This window comes from Moschus berezovskii, chromosome 21 (genome assembly GCF_049115385.1).
Source record: "Moschus berezovskii isolate FMDL1 chromosome 21, NW_MosBer_1.0, whole genome shotgun sequence".
NCBI lineage: Eukaryota > Metazoa > Chordata > Mammalia > Artiodactyla > Moschidae > Moschus > Moschus berezovskii.
The window spans coordinates 39,849,956-39,865,692 of NC_142480.1; the positions used below are offsets into that span (position 1 = coordinate 39,849,956).

General features: G+C 43.2%; 1 protein-coding gene across 1 annotated transcript in view; it reads right to left on the reverse strand.

Moving 5' to 3' along the window:
• The window catches only part of OTUD7A (OTU deubiquitinase 7A), a 148,970-nt gene that overhangs the window by 46,097 nt on the left and 87,136 nt on the right, over positions 1-15,737 (reverse strand). The window contains exons 5-6 of the mRNA XM_055417999.2: positions 4,043-4,144; positions 312-439 (exon numbers count right to left, since the gene is read on the reverse strand). Coding sequence (XP_055273974.2) covers positions 312-439; positions 4,043-4,144 — 230 coding nt within the window. The remainder of the gene's footprint in view (positions 1-311; positions 440-4,042; positions 4,145-15,737) is intronic.

Consider the following 15,737-nt stretch of genomic DNA (forward strand, 5'->3'; position numbering starts at 1 on the left):
CCAGGGACAATTGCTGGTTGCACCAGGAGTGACCTCACAGGTGACTAACTAACTCGCCATTCAGGCTGTGAGTGAGGGTAGGTGGTCTTCATAATTACACCAGGACAGGTGAGGGGAGTGGATGTCTGGTCGCTGTGGGCAGGGGCTGACTGTTGGAATGGGTTTCTCTTTAGTGGGTTTGAGTAGCGGATGGAGCCATTGCTGCCTCATCTCATAAGACAGATTTGATATTGGGGCCCCACAGTGGACCCCAGCTTGGCCTTGGCTGCACCCAGCATGGCCCCCGCTCTGCCATGCTGGCAGGTACCCACCTCCTTGTTCTGCTGTGTCTGCTGCCACCTCCACCTTCGCTTCAGGGCCTCCCTCTCGGCCCCTGTCCTCATCATGGTGTAGAGAGCTTTCCGCAAAACCAGGTCCCGGTCGTGAAACCCCCACATTCCTGCAGCCAGGATGCCCGTGAGGAGTAGAGGAGAGAGGAAAGACGTGAAAGTAAGGGGAATGTGTTAGTCGCTCAGTTATGTCCAACTCTTTGAGACCCCACGGACTGTAACTTGCCAGGCTCCTCTGTCCATGGAATTCTCCAGGTAAGAAAACTGGAGTGCATAGCCATTCCCTTCTCCAGGGGATCTTCCTGACCCCAGGATCGAACTCAGCTCCCCTGCACTGCAGGTAGATTCTTTATCATCTGACACAAGAAAATATGTGAGGAAGGGGCAAAACAGGAGGAGTTGAGACCACCACCACCTGCCAGTGCTGGCCCCCACCGCTGTGTGGGCAGATAATGCAGTAGCGAGATATTCAGTTCTCACGACTGGCAAGCAGCTCCCCTCTGCCCCCTCTCTTGATGTTTCTGCAGATGCAGGCACTGAACGACGGAGCACAGCCCCTCCTTAAAACAACAGCCATTTCACCAAGTCTCGGGGGTGCTTTGCAGGCTGCCCTCAGCCTCTCAAGGTTTGTTCTGAGGGATGTAATGTTTGTGGTTCTGACCTTGTGTTTGAGTGGGAGAGAGCCTGTGGGGACAGGGGATGATGTGTCCTCATGCAGGGCCCCAAGCCAGGATGGCAGTCAGACCCCAGTTTCATTGAGGGTCTGCTGCATCCAATGTCTGTAGCCCTGAGGTATCTCTGCACTCATCTGGGCCCCGGGAGAGCACCTGCTTCGGAGGAAGTGCCTCACCTGGCCCAGGTGTCATAAGAACAAACCAGCATCTCTGAGTACATCCTTGGGGAAGCTCAGAAGTGGTCAAGAAACCCAATCAATGGAAGAAGTGCCATGAGAGATGCAGCTCAGGCTACAGGGAGAGACTAGGGAAATTCATTCATTCATTTGTTCATTTGTTTAGCTGAATACTATTAATTCCACTTAATTCCATACTTATTTCACAGTAAGGGTGAGGCACCATTCTAAGTGATGGGAATACCCACAGCAGCAACTAGGACAGACTAAATTCCTAAAATCTCATGGAGTCCACACTGAGGGGAAGGGAGGGGACGCAACCATCGAATTAACATGTAACACACTATGTTGCAGGCAGTGGCAATGTAAGGGGAGACGAAGCAGGCTAAGAGGACAGAGGGCTGGGTGGTTTGGTCACAGCGTGAGTGGAGACACTGGGGCAAAGACATGAGTGGTTAGGTACAGGGTTGAGTCACCATCCCAGGTGGAGGAAAAGGTCAGGGCCAACCCCGGGGGCGCCCATGTGGCATACAGGGAGGGGAAGGTGTCTGCAGTTGGGATGTAAGGGGCGAGGTGGACACTGGGAAGGTGGGCTTTGAAGTGAGCTGGGACCCTCTGGAGAGCTTTCAGAGAGCAGTGACCCACACTGACCGATGATCAAAGGCTCAGTCTGGCCGTGCATCCTTTTGTGCTAAGACATGTGATAACAGGGGGCTGCCGTGGGCTTTCCGGTAGTCTTTTTCTGCAGTCTTTTTCTACAGATGGAGGAAGATGGCTATCAATGCTCCTTTTATGAACAGGCTGAGCTGAGCTTTCTCATCCCTCCGACCTGCCTGCCGGCTCCTCCCAGGCAGGGCAAGTCCTGGGTCCAGTCTACTCGTCACGGCTCCTTGTCTGGGTCTCTTGTGCAGACAGAATCCCCTTGTCCCACACGTTTGCCCACAAGCCTGATCCCAGGATTACTGTCATTTCTGTGTGTGCTCCACACCCTAGGTCAATGCCAGGGCTGGCCAGCAGGTCCAGTAAGCACTGCTGGTGAGTGTCGAATGGCCACTTTGAGCAGGCTTGCTTGTACATAGTTTAGCAATTTGAGTACCAAGGGGAAACAAAGTACTGGGAGAAAAGAATCAACTGGCTGTGAGTCCCAGGTTCAGTCTCAGCCTAGGCTCTCTCACAGCTGGAGCAAGGGCCACCTGCAGGAGGCTTTCTCCTCCCAGGCAGAACTGGGGGGCCTGCTGTGCTTACCGTGAAACACCTGCCATCAGTCAGGACCAAAGTGGCATGTGACTATATGGCTTGTGGCCTTGTCCACCTGTGGTCATGACAGGGGAAGTGCCTGTGTACATGAATGTTAGAAGGACAAAGGCATTCCTGTGGCTGAGACTTTGCAAAGAGGAGAGATGTCTTCTTTTGTAATTTTTCTCTAGGTTTGATACAGAATAAGGTGAAATAAGTTCCATGAGAGAGGGATATTGAATATTTTATGATGGAATAAGACACAACTTGTGAAACACGTTTTTGAAGAATAGCGTGAAAAATTCAATTTACAATTTTAAGGGGAAAATACTGGATTCCAAACCGTGAACACCATGAGATCCTATTTCACTGGAAGTATAAACAAAAGTGTTGAAGACAATATACCAGAATATTAAAAGCAGACATCGCTGGGCAGTGCAACTGTTGATTGTTATTCTACTATGCTGAATGGGGAGTCAACAGACAGGAATGAGTTAATATTGAAACAGAAAAGGGGCAGGTGGGTGGGTGCCCTTGTTTTCCCTATCACCCTTTGTCAAGCCTACGGAACATGGAATGTTTCCTTTGCACTTGGGCTCCATCCTCCTCTGGGTATCTCAGGGCCCGTCCCAGACGCCCTATTTCCCTCAAAAACTTTTTGGGCTCAGCTCGGCCCACCTCTTACAGAACAGACCTCTCACTACAGGTCTGAAGTGAGGTCTGGGGCATCCTTGCTCTGGGTCACAGCATTAAGTTAAGGTCATGTTTACCTGGGGAGGTTTGATCAAGGACCATATTCTTGTTGGAGGGGCCCATCCCTGGACAGGGTCCTCAGACTGCAGGAGTAATAAGGCACCATCAGCTCTGATGCTGGGGTCCTTGGCACAAATCCAGTACTGCATGTGTATGTAAGCCTGGGTCCAGAGGGATTACATGATCTTCCACAAAGTGTATTGTGACCTTCTGTCATCCTAACACTGCCACTCACACCTGTGCATTTGCTGGTGTCGCTTTTTGCAACCAGGAAGCTCACATCTCTGTTGGAAGAGCTTGCTGACCTCTCTGCAGTATATTCTGACTGTGCTGATCTCTGTATTACTTACCCATGTCTGCCTTTTTGTCAGTTTAAGTGCATCAGCTGCAGTCAGAGTGGTGGCTCCAGATCTACCCGGCCTCACGCACTGCCCCCCAGGCTTTCTGCTCAAGCTCAACAGGGCTCAGCCCTGATCCCAAACACCCTGTTAATTCCTGACTTTCCACTTTATCTGTGTGTTCTCCCTGCCTGGAAGGTCCTATTTATACTCTTTCAGTTCTTCAAGGCTCAGGAAAATCTCAGCTCCTCCAGGAAGTCCTCTTTGATTGCTCTAGACCCCGATGTCTACTGCCCATCCCTGCAGGTCTGCTCAGGCCTCCTTCTATCAGGACAGATTTTTTCTCATGTATGCTCTATGCCCCACCAAGCCTGCCAGCTGCTTGACAAGAAGGGTGGGGGTTGTTGGCTCCATCCCTTGGGGATCTTTTCAGTTGACAGTGATGCATGTGGCTCTACTTAGTATAAGATTGTCCTCTAATGACACACAGAGAAGGCCTGGGCACTGTCATCCTCTGTCCACACTGCAGGGCTTACCCAGTGAGGCAGCATGTAAAAGGCAGTTCCCGTCCCCTGTCGTGGCCAAAGGAAGAAGCCGTTTACAGCTCGTGCACACGGTGGACCACCAATTCAGGCGACCTGGAACAGAAGCTCATGTTTAGAATCCCAGGACAAACACGGATGTTTGCTAAGTAAGCTTTAATATCAGTGAATGATTTTCTAGAGGATTCTAGAGAACTTCAGTGGTAAGGTGGAGGGTTATGGCTGTGTGTGCTCAGTTGGTCCGTCGTGTTAAGTTTTGCAACCCCATGGACTGTAGCCTGTTGGCTCCTCTGTCCATGGGATTTTCCAGGGAAGAATATTGGAGTGGGTTGCCATTTCCTTCTTCAGACGATCTCCCTGAGCCAGGGATCGAACCCGAGTCTACTGCGGCTCCTGTGCTGGCAGGTGGATTCTTTACCACTGAGCCACCACCGTGATGGCTACTTATGTTCAGAAAAAATATAGATATTTTTTCTTTTAAGATAAAAAATAGCAAAATCCTTCCATCAGTTAGCAAGAAACTCAAGATTAAAGCTTTCTCTCCTTGAATCTGGGAACACATTTTATACAAAATATAAAATTTTTGTGTAATTTCCTTGAACATAATTTCTCTTCCCAAAAGTTATTTAAAAAGTTATTCTTTTAAAATAAAATTAAATAATTATAATACATAATTTTAATAAAAATTAAATTAAATTTGATTTTTTAAATTGATGTACAGTTGATGTACAATGCTCCCGGTATACAGCAAGGTGGTGCACTTATACACAAATACATATGCCGATTGTTTTCCAGATTATTTTCCATTATAGGTTATTACAAGTTATTGAATATATTTTCCTGTGTTATATAGTGGGTCTTTATTGTGTATCTATTTTACACATAGTATTGTGTATTTGTTAATCCCAAACTCCTAATTTATCCCCCTCTTTCCCCTTTGGTAACTATAAATTTGTTTTTTTCTGTGTCTGTAGGCCTATTTCTATTTTGTAAATAAGTTCTTTGTATCATTTTCTTTTTTTGAGAAGGAAATGGCAACCCACTCCAGCACTCTTGCCTGGAAAATCCCATGGACGGAGGAGCCTGGTGGGTTGCAGTCCGTGGGGTTGCAATCTCACTCACTCACTATCGTTGTTCTTAGATTCCACGTATCAGTGATAGCATGTGAGATTTGTCTTTTTCTCTCTGACTACATTTAATTTCATACATTAAAGCCATTGTAGGCATTTTGGTAGAGTCATATTAAATTTCATTAACACATCTTGAAACTTTTGCTTCCAGGAAAACAGAGTAGACATCTTCTCCCCCTACTGTCTCTACTAAGTACAACTAAAACCCTTGGGCATTATGTATAAAACAGCATGGGCAGACTGAAAGGTGGAGAGAAGGCAGGCCGGTTAAGGAACTCAAGACCTGAGCTCAACCTGGCGGTAAGTGCCCTGGGTTCTCCTTTGGCTCACAAACCCCGGATTAGAGGCTAGAGAAGGTGACAGGCTGGAAACAATGGAAATCATAGAAAAAAATCATGTTCTCTCTAGACAGAATACCAGGAGAAGGTCAGTTGAGCCAGACAGCTGCAGCTTGGAAATAGCCACTCTATTCCAGCTGTATCTGCAGAACAAACTGTAGCCCTCCTACCACTCAACTAGCAGAGTGGGGAGCTGAGACTTCATCCTTGCCAGGCTGCAATGAGTCACTCTCCACCCCTCCCCCACTGCCAGGTGGTACGGAGTCAGGGCTTCAGCCCTGCTGTATGGTAATCAGGAGTCCACCCCTACCACCCCCACCCCAATTGAAAACATATGGGGAGCCTGGACTTTCACTCCCATTGGATTGTGACGAGGTCCCCCACCACTGGCCCGCAGTACCAAGAAGTTCACCCCACATTAGGTGTCAGCAGAGGAAGCTTGGAAAACCTGTACATGCAACACAAATATCGCACAGTAATGCATATATATGAATTCTAGAAAAATGGGGCTGACGAACACTACCATGTGTAAAATAGCTAGCTAGTGGGAAGCTACTATATAACATAGGGAGCCCAGCCTGATGTTCTGTGACAACGGAGAGGCATAAGATGAGTGTGGGTGGCAAGCTTCAGAGGGAAGGGATATATATATATATAAAATTATGGCTGATTTGTATTGCTGTATAGCAGAAACCAACACAAGATTATAAAGCAATCATACCCCAATTAAATAAAAAACCTGTATGTCCACTCCTATCTGGTGATTATCAATCAGTGGTGCATTGCACCTAATGGAATGGTGTCAGAGAAAGTCTGCTAAAACATAAGAGTTTTTTTTTTATTGGAGGCAAATTACTTTACATTAATATACTGGTTGGCTTTGCCATACATTGACATGAATCTGCCCCGGGTGTACATGTGTTCCCCTCTTGAACCCCCCTCCCACCTCCCTCTTCCCCATATCCTCCCTCCAGGTCATCCCCATGCACCAGCCCCAAGCATCCTGTATCATGCGTTGAACCTGGTCTGGTGATTCATTTCACATATGATAATATACATGCTACAATGCCAAGTCTTATAATGTAATACCCCAAATATAAAATTTTTAATTGAAAACTATTTGCACCAAGAACCAGGAAGACCTCAAATGGAAAGAGGAAAGACAACTAACCAACAACACAGATGATACAGATGTTAGAATTACCTGACAGATATTAAAGCAGGCATCATGAAAATGCTTCAACAATTACAAACAGGCTCAAACCAAATGGAAAAAAATAGAAAAATGTCAGTCAAAAAAAAAATAAGGTTCAACGACAATAAAAAAGAAGATATAAAGAAAAACCAAATGAGGATTTTTGAACTAAAATAATGCAACAACTGAAGAAAAAACCTCAATGGATGTGTTTAACATCAGAATGAAGAGAAGAAGAATCTGTGAATGACCAGGTATAACATTAGAAATTAAAGAATTTGAATAATAGAAAATAAACAAAAAAGATCATGTGATCAGAGTCCCAAAGGAGAGAAGAAATACGGTAAAGCTGAGAAAAGTATCCAAAGAAATAATTACTGAAAACTTCCCAAATTTTGTAAAACAAACAAGCAAAAAACAAACAAAAGCTATAAATGTATGAATTCAAGAAGAGAGGAAACATATATCTTCAGTACCTCTATGCTAAAGACTAGAAAATGCTGATAAAAGAAATCAAGGAAGATCTGAACAATTGGAAAGAAAAGTGAAAGTGAAGTCGCTCAGTCATGTCCAACTTTTTGCGACCCTGTGGACTGTAGCCCACCAGGCTCCTCTGTCCATGGGATTCTCCAGGCAAGAATCCTGGAGTGGGTTGCCATTTCCTTCTCCAGGGGATCTTCCCGACCCAGGGATCGAACCCAGGTCTCCCGCATTGCAGGCAGATGCTTTAACTTCTGAGCCACCAGGGAAGCCCAAACAATTGGAGATATATACTATATTCACAAATTGGAAGACTCTCAACACAGTAAAGATGTGAATTCTCTCTAAATTGATGCATAGATTAAATGCAATTTCATAATCTATGCAAGGTGTTTTGAAGAAAGGCAATTATTTAGTTCAGTTCAGTTCAGTCGCTCAGTCGTGTCCGAATCTCCGCGACCCCATGAATCACAGCACGCCAGGCCTCCCTATCCATCACCAACTCCCGGAGTACACCCAAACTCATGTCCACAGAGTCGGTGATGCCATCCAGCCATCTCATTCTCTGTCGTCCCCTTCTCCTCCCGCCCCCAACCTTTCCCAGCATCAGAGTCTTTTCCAGTGAGTCAACTCGTCGCATGAGGTGGCCAAAGTATTGGAGTTTCAGCTTTAGCATCAGTCCTTCCAATGAACACCCAGAATTGATCTCCTTTAGAATGGACTGGTTGGATACTCAGAAAAATAGAAAGAAACAATTTATCACCATCAGGTCTACAGTAAGGAATACTAAAGACAGATCTCTAGAGAGAAGGAAAATGACTTTGATGGAAGGAGGGTATACAAAAAAAAGAAAAAAAAAAGGCAATGCACATATTGGTAAATATTGGCCATTCAAAGCCATACCAGTAATGGTTTTTTTGGGTTAAATTATATGTAGAACTAAAAACACATGACAGCAGACAGAGGTAAAAGTGCTAACTTAAGATAAATTCTGATAGCTCAAAAATGAATGTTGTAAACTACAGTGTAACCACAAAAAGAATAATAAGAAATGCATAACTAACAAGATATTAGAGGGGAAAACAAAATGATAAATATCCTTAAAGAAATATGACAATAAAAAACAAACACCAAGATAACAGATTTAAACCAAATGAGCATTTATATTAAAAGTGATTGGACTAAATATTCCAATTAAATTTGCTGTTGTTGCTGCTGTTTAGTCGCTAAGTTATGTCTGACTTTTTGACTCTATGGAATGTAGCCCGCCAGGCTCCTCTCTCCAGGGGACCTTCCCGACCCAGGGATCGAACCTGTGTCTCCTGCATTGGCAGATGGATTCTTTATCACTGAGCCACCAGGAAAGCCCGATTTCAATTAAAAGACACTGTAAAAAATACACTATCAGCCTGCTTTCAAAACCAACTAAAGGATGTTTATAAAAGAAACTATAAATATGATGACACAGAAATTTGACAGAAAAAAATATCATTCAAAAAACAAGCAAAAGCTGGTAAACTTTGATACTGGATGAAGTAAACATTATTAAGGCATAAGATAAAGAAGGATATTTCATTGTATGGTAAAGTCAGATATTTATTATGTCTGAATGATTTCAAATTCTTTGAAATTTATTGATACAATCTTTATGGCCACCATGTGGTCAATTTGGAAAAATTCTTGCTTGAAAAGAATACATATTTATTCTGCAATTGGTAAGTGCCATGTGGTATGTATGTAAATTGGGTTAAGTTCTTTATTTATCTTCATCTAATCCCTACTGATTTTTTTGGAATATTTATTCTATCATTTATCAAGAGAATTCTAGTAAAATTTCCAGTTTTGATTTTAGATGTGTCTGTTTCTCTTTGAGTCTGTCAATTTTTGCTTTACATATATTTTAGGATAAATCTTAGGTGTATAACACATTTGTGTGTGTGTGTGTTAGCTTATCAACTGTGTCTGAATCTTTGCAACTACATGAACTGTAGCCCACTAGGCTCCTCTGTCTGTGAAGTTATCCAGGCAAGAATACAAGAGTGGGTAGCCATTCCCTTCTCAAGGGAGATCTTCCTGATCCAGGGATCAAACCCTGGTCTCCTGCATTGCAGGCAGATTCTTTACCATCTGAGCCACCAGGGAAGCCCATAACATATTTAGTAGTCATATTTTCAATTGACTTGACCGTGTTGGGGGCTGGGGTTCTGAACACTGATACAAATCCACTATGTGCACAGTATCCCCCATCCCTGCTTCTGCATCACCTACAGGGCTTGGAGGGCAAGGGAAATTGACATAAACATGGAGTTCATGCTGCCTGATGTACTGTGAATGATAAAGTCTTCTGTCTCTGACCCAGAAATCTCATATCTTCTGCCAGCATTCATGAACCTGTTGGGATGACTAACCAGCTTGCAAGCAGAGTAGCATCTTCACAGTTCTGAACAGTTTTTAAAGATGGAGACAGGATTCCAGCAGAGACTGGACTTTCTCAAAAAGACAGAACATGGGGTCAGGAGGCTAGGTCAGGAGGTAGAAAAAGATGTCCCAGGATTCTGTGGGGAACTCTCTTACCCAGGTGATGGGCAAAGGGCCAGTGAGTAAGGGCCCAACTATCTTCTCTATTAACAACTGTTTAGAGGTGAAGCAGTAAGAGTAGGGCTGAATGGGGCTGATGCTCACTCCCATCCTGTCTGATTCCAAGGAGCCCCCAGAATTGATAAGAGGGTTTCTGGTGAACCAGATCATGGGAAATTCATTTGACTTAACTGCAAGAACTCAGATATGAGAGTAACTGCACCTGGCTCTCTCCCTCTGTACCTGCTGGCCCCTCCCTACCTCTCTTCCCCAACATCAGCACTTTCATGAAAGGTAATAGGGATGAACCCAGGTCTCTCTGCCCCAGAGGGGGGACCAGAGGTCACATCCAAGAGAGCTGGGGCACCTTATGGAGGACAGGTGCTCCCACTTTTATGGTTCTGTTGGAGAAAGGTGCCAAAGTTACCATCCTACCCAGTCACAAGGGGAAGTGGCTTCTGAGCTCAACTGACAAGAGCTGGGTAGGCTCACAGTGGGGAATGGAAGCTCATGGAATTCTGTGTGCAGTGCCCCTGGGTCCAATCCAGTGCAGACTTGTTGCTGCTTCTGAACCTGAACATACAATAGGAATTAAGTTCACATGCATGGATGTCCCATCCCATAAATGCCAAAGGGGATTATTCTGATCAGAAGAGCCACAGGTCGAGAAGGGTGAATGGAGAAAATGCTCCTGCCATTTACTCCTGGTGAGTGAGTCAGGGTTGCACATGAGGCCTCTACTCATGGGGTCCAAGCTTTTCACCTTGTAGACAACGACTGCTGACTTGCACATCAGAAGGTCAGCCTCGGGGCCTGGACTCTGTGATATCATACCTCAGCTAGGTAGGTGGCTGAAAAGTCCCAACAAAATTAAAGCCTCCTTGTGAAGTCAAGTTTCTTGGGATACTGTTGGAGATTTGCAATGATCAATCTCTCTGGTGGTCAAGGAAAACTGCAGTCTCTTCAGCCATCACAATCCACTGCCAAAAGAGGGCTCCTACGTAGGTTCTGAGTTGGAGATGCAATATGCCTCACCTGGGCATTCTCGTTGGTCCTTTATGACCTCCAACTTGCAAACCAGCTTCCAATACATGGAGTCAGCCCATCAGCCTAAGTTGGAAGTGGTCCAGCAAACTCTAGTACATTTGCTACTTTGGGGCCCTACAATCCCAGTGTCCCTTTGAGTTCCAAGGGTCTATGATCAATGCTTTTGCTGACTGAAACCTCTGGTAGGGGGAGGTAGCATTCACCCAACAGGTATCCCTTTCAGACTTGTCACCCCCATGACATGACTACCATGTTCACCCCATTGGAAAGGTTTCAGTTGACCTACTACTGGACTCCAGTCAAAACTGGATACCTCCCCCATGAAGGCCTGGTGATCCTGGCCTGATATTCCTTTTTTGGGGTGGTCACCTCAGCCTCAGCACAAAACAAGGTGAGAATGGCCCAATGAGGATCACTCATCAGTGAAAGTGAAAGTCGCTCAGTCGTGTCTGACTCTTTGCAACCCCATGGACTACACAGTTCATGGAATTCTCCAGGCCAGAATACTGCCTTTCCTTTCTCCAGGGAATCTTCCCAACCCAGGGATTGAATCCAGGTATCCCACATTGCAGGCAGATTCTTTATCAGCTGAGCCAAAAGGGAAGCCCAAGAATACTGGAGTGGGTAGCTTATCCCTTCTCCAGTGGATCTTCCTGACCCAGGAATCAAACCGGGGTCTCCTGCATTGCAGGTGGATGTTTTACCAACTGAGCTATCAGGTAAGCCACACTGCACAGAAAGACATTTACGGCTTTATAGCATTTACAACATTATAGCATACTGCCAAAGAAGATATAGTGATATAAACTTCCATTTCATGAAGCCAGAAGAAAGAACAGCACATCTAATCCAAATGAAAAGGACAGAAAGAATAAAAATAAAGTTAAGAAATAAAAATAAAGTTAATGAAACAGGAAACAAATATACCAAGGAAAAGCCAATGGAGACCAAGATAGGTTCCTTGAATAGATTAATAAGATTCACATGTCCCTAGCAACATTATTAATGAAAACCAAAGGAAATTTCAAAGTAAGAACACTGGAAATGAAAAAGGGACCATTAGGACTTCCTTGATGGCCCAGTGGCTAAGACTTGTGCTCCCAGTGTAGGGGGGCTGGGTTCAACCCTGGTCCGGGAACTAGATCCCACATGCCACAACTAAAAGATCTCGCACACTGCAATGAAGATTGAAGGTGCTGGGTACCACAACTAAGAAACGGTGTGGTTAAATAAATAAATATTTTTTTAAAAGGAAAAAAAAACGAGCCATCATCACAGGTCCTATTGACATTAAAAAAAAAATATGCGCTAACATAAACATCTGAGAATTTAGATAAAACAGACAAGTTCTTCAAAACCATTTCAAAATGACATAAGAAGAAACAGAGATTCTACATAGTTCAAAATCTCTTAAAAGAAATCGAGTCTGTGATTTTAAAACACACACAAAACACAGCCACATGATCATGTGGTTTCAGAGAGAATTTTTCCAATCATTTAAAAAAGTTATAACATCAATCTTGTAGAAACTCCTCCACAGAATAGAAACAGAGGATAGACTTTACAACTCTTTTTATGAGGCTAAACTAATCTTCATATTAAAAGCTAATGTGAACATTACAGGAAACAAAAGATCAATGTTTCTCATGAACATAGATGTCAAAATCCTAATCAAAACCCTAGCAAATCAAATTTAGTGATACACAAAAGCAATGATACCATAACTTAATGAGGTTTGAGGTTTACTCTGGGAATGTACGAATGGGTAACCATTTGAAAATCAATCAATATAACTCCCCAATGTACAGAAAAAAAGGGGAAAATCACACGATTACTTTAAAGGATAAAGAAAAAGCATTCAATAACTTTCAACATCATTTATGAAAGATAAAAACGTAGCAAACTGGGAATGGAAGGTAACTACCTTACTCTCATATGTATTATAGTATCTACAAAAATGCTACACTAATATCATATTTACTGGTGAAACAGTACATTTCCCTCTGAGACTGGAAATTAGTCGAGGATATCTGCTATTAACTCTCCAATTCAAAAATTTCCTGGAAGATCTACACAATGTAGCAAGACAAAAAGAACCTACCCCCACTCCAATTGGAAAGGAAAAAATAAAACTATCATTCTTTGTTTTTTATAGATCATGGACCTAGAAAGTCCAAAAAATTCTACAAGCTACTAGAGTTTATAAGTAAATTTAGAAAGGTTCTAGAATACAAGATTAATAAATAACAATAAACTATATTTCTATATCTCAGCTGTTGCTGGCATTTTAAGAGCATTTCTTTATAATACAACAAAATACATAAAACGCATAGAGATAATCTAATGAATAATGTTCAAGACCCTTATTTTGAAAATTAAAAAATATTTGTGAAAGAGTTAAGAAACATTCATGTTCATTGATTAGGAAATTTAATATTGTGAAGATATAAATTTTCTCACTTGATCTATAATTTATATGGAATTAACATATAGATTCCATATTCAGTTCAGTTCAGTTCAGTCGCTCAGTCGTGTCTGACTCTTTGCGACCCCATGAATCACAGCATGCCAGGCCTCCCTGTCCATCACCAACTCCCGGAGTACACTCAAACTCATGTCCATCGAGTCGGTGATGCCATCCAGCCATCTCATTCTCTGTCGTCCCCGTCTCCTCCCACCCCCAATCCCTCCTAGCATCAGACTCTTTTCCAGTGAGTCAACTCGTAATTATTCTATAGAGAAAATACACATTAATTTATGTAGAAATGTAAAGCCTGAGAACAGCAAAGACAAAGGATATGAAGAAAAAAGAGGCTGGAGGACTTATACTGCATGAAGTGACTTATACTGCATGAAGTGACTTATAAAACTATGGTCATCTTATTCTAAGGACAGATGCACCAAAGCAACAAAACAGAGTCCAAATCAGACCCTCACATATAAAATCACCTGCTCTATCTCAAATGTTACCTTGCAGTACAGCAGAGAAAAATGGTTTCAATAATGGTACCAGGGTAGGTATGTAAACATATGGGAAAATTAATTTTCACTACATGTCACACCACATGTAAAAGTCATTTTTTAGGTGGGTTGTAGATTTGTGAAAAGAAAGAGATTTTATCTTCAGAAACCTGGGGTAGGCAATGATTTCTTAAACCAAAATAGAAGTACTGAAAAAAGAGGAAAAAAAGGCAAATTGAACTACTTTAGCATTAGATCATCTGTTCATTGAGGTGTATCAGTCAGTAAAAGGACAGCCCATAGAGTGGGTGAAGGTATTTGTAATACACACCTGATAAAGGACTTATATTCATAATGTATAAGGCATTCCCGCAAATCAAACAAGAAGATGAAGGTTAAAAATGGGCAAAAAACCTGAAAAGGCATACAATGAAACAGGATAACCAAATGGACAGTAACATGAAAAGATATTCAACTTCATTCGGTTCAGTTCAGTTGCTCAGTCGTGTCCGACTCTTTGCGACCCCATGAATCACAGCACGCCAGGCCTTCCTGTCCATCACCAACTCCTGGAATTCACTCAGACTCATGTCCATCGAGTTGGTGATGCCATCCAGCCATCTCATTCTCTGTTGTCCCCTTCTCCTTCAGCCCCCAATCCCTCCCAGCATCAGAGTCTTTTCCAGTGAGTCAACTCTTTGCGTGAGGTGGCCAAAGTATTGGAGTTTCAGCTTCAGCATCAGTCCTTCCAATGAATATTCAGGACTGATTTCCTTTAGGATGGACTGGTTGGATTTCCTTGCAGTCCAAGGGACCCTCAGGAGTTTTCTCCAACACCACAGTTCAAAAGCATCAATTCTTCAGCACTCAGCTTTCTTAATAGTCCAACTCTCACATCCATACGTGACTATTGGAAAAACCATAGCTTTGACTAGGTGAGCCTTTGTTGGCAAAGTAATGTCTCTGCTTTTTAATATGCTGTCTATGTTGGTCATAACTTTTCTTCCAAGGAGCAAACATCTTTTAATTTCATGGCCGCAGTCACCATCTGCAGTGATTTTGGGGCCCCCCAAAATAAAGTCTGTCACTGTTTCCATTGTTTCCCCATCTATTTCCCATGAAGTGATGGGACCAGATGCCATGATCTTCGTTTCTGAATGTTGAACCTTAAGCCAACTTCTTCACTCTCCTCTTTCACTTTCATCAAGAGGCTGTTTAGTTCTTCCTTGCCTTCTGTCATAAGGGTGCTGTCATCTGCATATCTGAGGTTATTGATATTTCTCCCAGAAATCTTGATTCCAGTTTGTGCTGCATCCAGTCCAGCATGTCTCATGATATACTCTGCATATAAGTTAAATAAGCAGGGTGACAATATACAGCCTTGACATACTCCTTTCCCAATTTGGGACCAGTCTGTAGTTCCATGTCCAGTTCTAACTGTTGCTTCTTGACCTGCATACAGATTTCTCAGGAGGCAGGTCAGGTGGTCTGATATTCCCATCTCTTGAAGAATTTCCCACAGTTTGTGGTGATCCACACAGTCAAAGGCTTTGGCATGGTCAGTAAAACAGAAGTAGATGTTTTTCTGGAACTCTTTTGCTTTTTCTATGATCCAACGGATGTTGGCAATTTGATCTCTGGTTCCTCTACCTTTTCTAAATCCAGCTTCAACATCTGGAAGTTCATGGTTCACGTACTGTTGGATCCTGGCTTGGAGAATTTTAAGCATGTGAGATGAGTGCAACTGTGCAGTAGTTTAACTATTCTTTGGCACTGCCTTTGGGATTGGAATGAAAACTGACCTTTTCCAGTCCTATGGCCACTGTTGAGTTTTTCAGATTTGCTGGCATATTGAGTGCAGCACTTTCACAGCATCGTCTTTTAGGATCTGAAATAGCTCAACTGGAATTCCATCACCTTCACAAGCTTTGTTTGTAGTGATGTTTCCTAAGGCCCACTTG